General features: G+C 30.6%; 1 protein-coding gene across 1 annotated transcript; it reads right to left on the reverse strand.

The window, feature by feature from the left end:
* Positions 1-4312: 4312 nt before the first annotated feature.
* Positions 4313-6082, reverse strand: LOC100817114 (scopoletin glucosyltransferase). Its single transcript, XM_003518664.5, has one exon. The coding sequence runs from the start codon at positions 6023-6025 to the stop codon at positions 4595-4597; it is 1431 nt and encodes a 476-aa protein (XP_003518712.1). The 5' UTR covers positions 6026-6082; the 3' UTR covers positions 4313-4594.

Consider the following 6082-nt stretch of genomic DNA (forward strand, 5'->3'; position numbering starts at 1 on the left):
AAGTGACAATTAAATATGAATCAAGCTTCTCGTGATCTTGTGTCATGGTCATATTGAGACATGTGTGTGGTCCACCCCATTGTGTGACTTTCCATGAATCCGTTTTATTAGATAAAATTGCCCTCATATAGAAAGGGTAAGGACACTCTGCACTTTTATTCAAGCAACAAACGACATACTTGTTCGATTTGGTTTCAACAACTTTGAAACTTTGATGCATCTTCATAACATATTGTTTGACTACATTTTTTATCGCATCTTTACTATCAAATTCCATGTCAACATATAATTCTTGTCCAACATTAAAAGTCGATGACATCTCCAAACCGCAAATGTCCTCCTCATCAGGATGACTCCAGTTGATATTGTTATAATGCAAAGCATCATTCCAAAATGGATTTTGATTTCCTTCTACACCTTATAGTTAAAAAAGAAAATAAGGTCAATGTCACAATGATACTTATTTATCATTAAATACAATCGTCATAAAATGATAAATGTATTCAGCTATTTTTTATTTAATAAAAAATACCTTCTGCTGGGTGATCAATTCTCACTGGTTGAATCATCTCGGTAACTTCATCGTTTGTATCAGATATATCGTCAACACTATCATCTTCGTCTAAAGAGTCTTCAACGTATGAGTTAGACACAAGATAATCATCATCATCATCATCATCATCTTCGTCACCATGTAAATTGCTAACATTTCTTGCACAATTCCAAAACTGACATTTGATTTTGTTGCCAAAAACTTTCGAGCATGGTTTCAACATCTTCGTCATCACAAATTTGCAAAGCAATATACTTTCCAAAAACTAAAAATCTATAACTGATAGCAGAAATAATTTCATTATTTTCTAACTTTACCTTATCTCCGATTTTTGTTTTCAGAGCATTAAAACTAATTCCACGTTTTATATGAATCGCTTTTTTACTCCCTTCAAATATTACACCATCATTCTCTTCATATACCTTTCCATTGAAATACAACACTGTTATAACTGAATTCATGATGTACCTACAAAACAATATTTTTAATAATTAATCATAATAAATTCAAAATAATAAAATCTAATCACAAAAAACCTCTTTACTGCAACTTTACATTAACTTTAAAAAAATATGATGACACAAACTTAAAAAACATGAACGATTTCAACGTAGTCATTTTAAAAACAAAATAAACCATGACCGAAGTTACTATTATAAATAATTAATTTTAACAATAATAACTTCAAAATAAAAAAAAGTAATTAAAAAATTACTCCAAATACATTAAAATAAATATAATGCCAGAAACTTCAAAGTTTAAATTGAAAAAGGCAGAACAAAGCATCAAATAACGCTTTGAAACTACACATTTTAATTACATTATAAACCATTAACGAAGTTATTATTACAAAGGCACACCAACAAAGCATCAACACCAACCTAATCTAATTAAAAAAATACTACACTTCATATTAAAAAAAAAAATTCCACACTTAAAATACTTAGTTCAAATAAATATCATGTTACAAAATTTTTAGTAGAAAACTCTTCAATTTTTAATACCAAACTAATCTAACTAAAAAAATATTAGAAACTTCATATTCAAAAATTTTGTTGGACTCAAAATATTTTCTTCAAATAAATATCATGCCACAAAAGCATTGAAAACTCTGGGTCCCAAGAACGTGCCACTTTGACTGGCGCCATGCATGGCAAAATCGCAATCTTTAATGGCGCCTTCCTCTCTGTGCAAATTGACGCCACGCACCATGCATGGCCAAATCGCCAGCAATAATGGCGACTCTAACGCCACGTAGGAAAAAGCCAAGTCGCCAGCGAGAATGGCGACACCAACACCACATGGCACATCCTGCCGGAAAGTGCCACAATCATTGACGCCATACATGATCTTTACATGCCAAAACGGCACCCGTGTGGAATAAGTTTTGAAACAACCCCATTTGAGAAATAAATTTGTAAAACTGCACCGATTAGAGCAATTTGCCGACCAACTCCTGAATTAAAGAATCCAAATTTTAGTAAGAAGATCCTCCTTCTTCCACTGCTTGTCTTGCCGTCTGCGCCAACACTTTTCCTCTATTTCTCATTCCCTCTGCTTCTTTTTTTTGCCAATACCATTTTCCCAGCCTTCTCTATCGCTCTATTTGAAACCATACCGAACCCTAATTTAATTGAACAAAAGCTAAATCCAAAATCGAAGAACACAGAGAAAGCACAAATTACACACACTTCACTTCTCTAAAACAACGAAATTAAAAGTGAAAATTTGAAAAACAAATTCAACATTTGAACCGCAGAAGCTTTTACATGAACTCACGATAACACATTTGCAAGAGCATCGGCCTGCCGACAGCGAAGCCGGTGTGGGCGATGTTAGATTTTGCACTTCCAGGAATGTGTGATTTTCAATTTGGGTACAAAAGGATTAGGCGAATGAAACTGTTTTTGTCAGGAACAATATTGCATTGCTGCTTCCACTTTAGAAATTAATTTTGTAGCTTATTTTTTGTTCTTTAATCAAAATAGTGTGTCAATTCTTACTTTATCTTTATTTTCTATTATTAAATATTATACTAAAATGTAATTTTTATTTTATTATTTTTTTAATATGTGATTTTAATTTTATTATTTTTTAATTGAGATACTTTATTTTTTACTTTTAAAAAATCTTAGATTTTAATCTTCTATATTTTAGTTGAAACATTTTACTTTTTACTTTTTAAAAAATTTATAATTTTAGTTTTGGTTAGTGAATCGAGAAATTTTCTTTAGTTGAGATGAAAAAATAATCTATAATATTTTTATAGACAAATTATATTATGAGTTTTTGTAAAATACATATTCTTATAAAAAAATCTAAAAGGATAAGATAGATAAAATTAATATTAATTTATTTATTTTTTATAATTTTTTACTAAAATTCTTTTCTTACAGAGACAACTTCTACTTTTTATGGGGCAAAAAAAAAATTTATTCAATATAGTAAGGTAAAAAATTTTACTTCCATTGCTCAACCTACATCCGCCAGAAGTCCGTTTGGTCAATTTCAGATTTGATTCTATGCTAAATTAATTATCTTTTTAATAAATTAAGTTTATTAATAATTAAATAATTTAAAAATATTTATTATTTGGATAATAAACAAACACGTATTCGTTAGCATTTACGGAATACATGTATTAATGTTTGAAACTAGCAATATCAATTAAAATTAAGGAATTTTAAAAATATGTGATAAAATATTTTAATTAAAAATATTTAAATATATTTTTGATTCTTACATACTTTAATGTTTTTTTTTCTTTCAAAATGTATTTTGTTCGTCCTTAGTATTTTAGATAATACTTTAAATGATAAAAACATACTTTGAACAATAAAAGAAATTATCTAAAACATTTTAAGGATGAAAAATAAAATATAAATATTTTATAAATATTAAAATAATTTTTTAAAGATAAAAATGAAAAAAATACTAAATTACAAAGATAAAAAAATATATTTAAACCTTTATGGAAAACTAAAATCATTTAAAAATGGAGAATGAAATGTCTGAATTAAAGAATAAAGAAACTAAAATAACTTAGATGAAAAAAATAAAAAGACAAAAATTATATTTTAACCTAAATTTTATATACAAATATATATTTACCTATGTCAATAGTTACCCGACTATATGTTATGATTTATATTACTGCTTTAAATAAAAACTATAGTTTAAAATCTATACCATAACAGTGTGAAAAGTGAGAGGGAGTGTATTTCAGAGGATAATAAAGTGCAATAACAATTATAAATTAGGAAATTAATAATTGATATTATCATTAATTTTAGATTTTATTATATATGTATTTTATTCTACAACAAATTAATGTCACCATTGATTTTCAATTAATTATTTTTATTGTACTTTATTTTCAACCGTCCACCTCCTTATTGAGCCAAATTCTTTAAGCAATACAGTACTATCAACAAATATCTCAAGTTAGGAATGGCTTTTAATATTATATATATGATGAATTGATGATCATACATGACAATATCTTATTAGTTCATGATATAAAAACTCGTTACACGATCAATTAATATATATATATATATATATATATATATATATATATATATATATATATATATATATATATTGATTTTTCTTTTTTACATAAAAAATCTAGTCAACAAGAAAATAAAAATAGATTCATCAATCAATATTAAATAAATACATGAATAAGCGTGGTTAAAGAGAGAATATCACCTCACCAAGCCAGTCAAATTTTTTGATAAAAATTAATTATCAATAAATTGATAAATAATTCGCATCTTTGAAAAAAAATTAACATTAGTTTCTTAAAATTCAATTCAACATTAACGTGGATAATTGTAACTTGTCATACTAGGTAATTGGAAGACAAACCAGAAAAAAAATAAAAAACAAAAAAGATTTCAATTTAATTTAATCATTGTAGATAACACAAATTCAAACATTTTCTGATTCCTACTCATTTATTTCCTTCTTAAGGTGGATTATTCATCAATCTTAGGAATCAAATTTTAAATGCGCCTTTTGTTCATATTAGATGCCTCAATGGGAGAGGGAACACAACTCCCGAACTAAAGCATCCAAATTTGAGTCAGAAGATCCTCCTTCTTCCACTGCTCTTCTTGCCATCTGCTTGAAAACTTGTGCTCTATTTCTCATTTCCTCAACCATTACCATTTTCACAGCCTTCTCTAATGCATCCCACTTAACACTATCATCCCCTATAAAACGAGTCCATTTTTTAACACCAACAGGTACACCAATTTTAAGTACCTCAGTCACCAACTTCTCATTGTAAAATTGCTCGCCACCCACAGGCCAAGTGATCATGGGCACCCCAGCACTCACTGCTTCCAACGTCGAATTCCATCCACAATGTGTCACAAACGCGCCAATGGCTTCGTGTTCAAGGATCAACACTTGAGGCGCCCACCCTCTTATGATTAGTCCCTTACCTTCCATTCTTTTCTCAAATCCTTCAGGTAACCATTTCTCTCCCTTTTCTTGGATGCTTTTCCTAACGACCCAGATGAATTGTTGTCCCGATGCCTCAAGTCCCATAGCAATCTCTAGAAGCTGTGAATTGGAAAACTTTACCGCACTTCCAAAACACACGTAAACAACTGAATTAGTTGTTTTCGTGTTCAGCCACTTTAAGCACTCGTGCTCATCAATAGACGCTTCATTTCCTCTAAATGTTTTTTCCTCTTTATCCCTATTGCATAGAGACAAAGGGCCTATATGCCATGCTTTTATCCCAAGTTCCTTTCTGTAATGATCTGCGTAATCCTTCTCAAGTTCATAGAAGCTGTTAACAACCACTCCATAGCTCCTCACCTCTGATTCATATATTTGCTTCCAAAATCTGCTAGAGTCCACATCGTCTTTCCTAAAGAAATTTGCCTCCTGCAACCTTGTCATTTTGATTTCACCTGGGAAATTAGGAATAACGAATAACTCCGTGTCCGAAGAAGTGTTGTTGTAAGGCTGGTAGAGACTCATTATTTGGGAAGCGCACAAGGAGAAGAAACTAATCCCGTGGAACACAAGCCTGGGAATTCCAAATTTGTCCGCGGAATCTGTTGTCCATGGGAAGAACATGTCAGCAACAACACAATTTGGACGCTGTTGATGCAATAGTTGCTCAAAGGGCTCTTGCAACAAAGCAGTGGCCATAATGAAGGCTGGAAATAGATTTGGTGAAGGGAGTGAGTCACAGTGTTCGCATCCTTCGGGTAAACCAAACTCGGTGCCAAGGAATTTCAAGGTTTGGATTTGGATTTCTTTGCCTTGATGAGTTTTGGTTTTTTCTATGGCTTTGGAGATGATAGGTGCATTGAGTGGTGTGGTGAGTATGGTGGCTCTCACACCTTTTGCAGCAAATAGTTTGGCCATGTCAACCAAAGGTATCATATGGCCATGAGCTAGGAAGGGGAAGAAAAACATGTGCAAAGAATCATCGTTACTGGCCATCTTTCACACTTGGGTTATATTGTAGGTAAGAAAATTCAGATTATACACTGAAACAAG

This window comes from Glycine max, chromosome 2 (genome assembly GCF_000004515.6).
Source record: "Glycine max cultivar Williams 82 chromosome 2, Glycine_max_v4.0, whole genome shotgun sequence".
Lineage (NCBI taxonomy): Eukaryota > Viridiplantae > Streptophyta > Magnoliopsida > Fabales > Fabaceae > Glycine > Glycine max.

Bases quoted from the DNA above. Each gene is read 5' to 3' on its own strand.
- LOC100817114 (XM_003518664.5), bottom strand. From the start codon at position 6,025: ATGGCCAGTAACGATGATTCTTTGCACATGTTTTTCTTCCCCTTCCTA.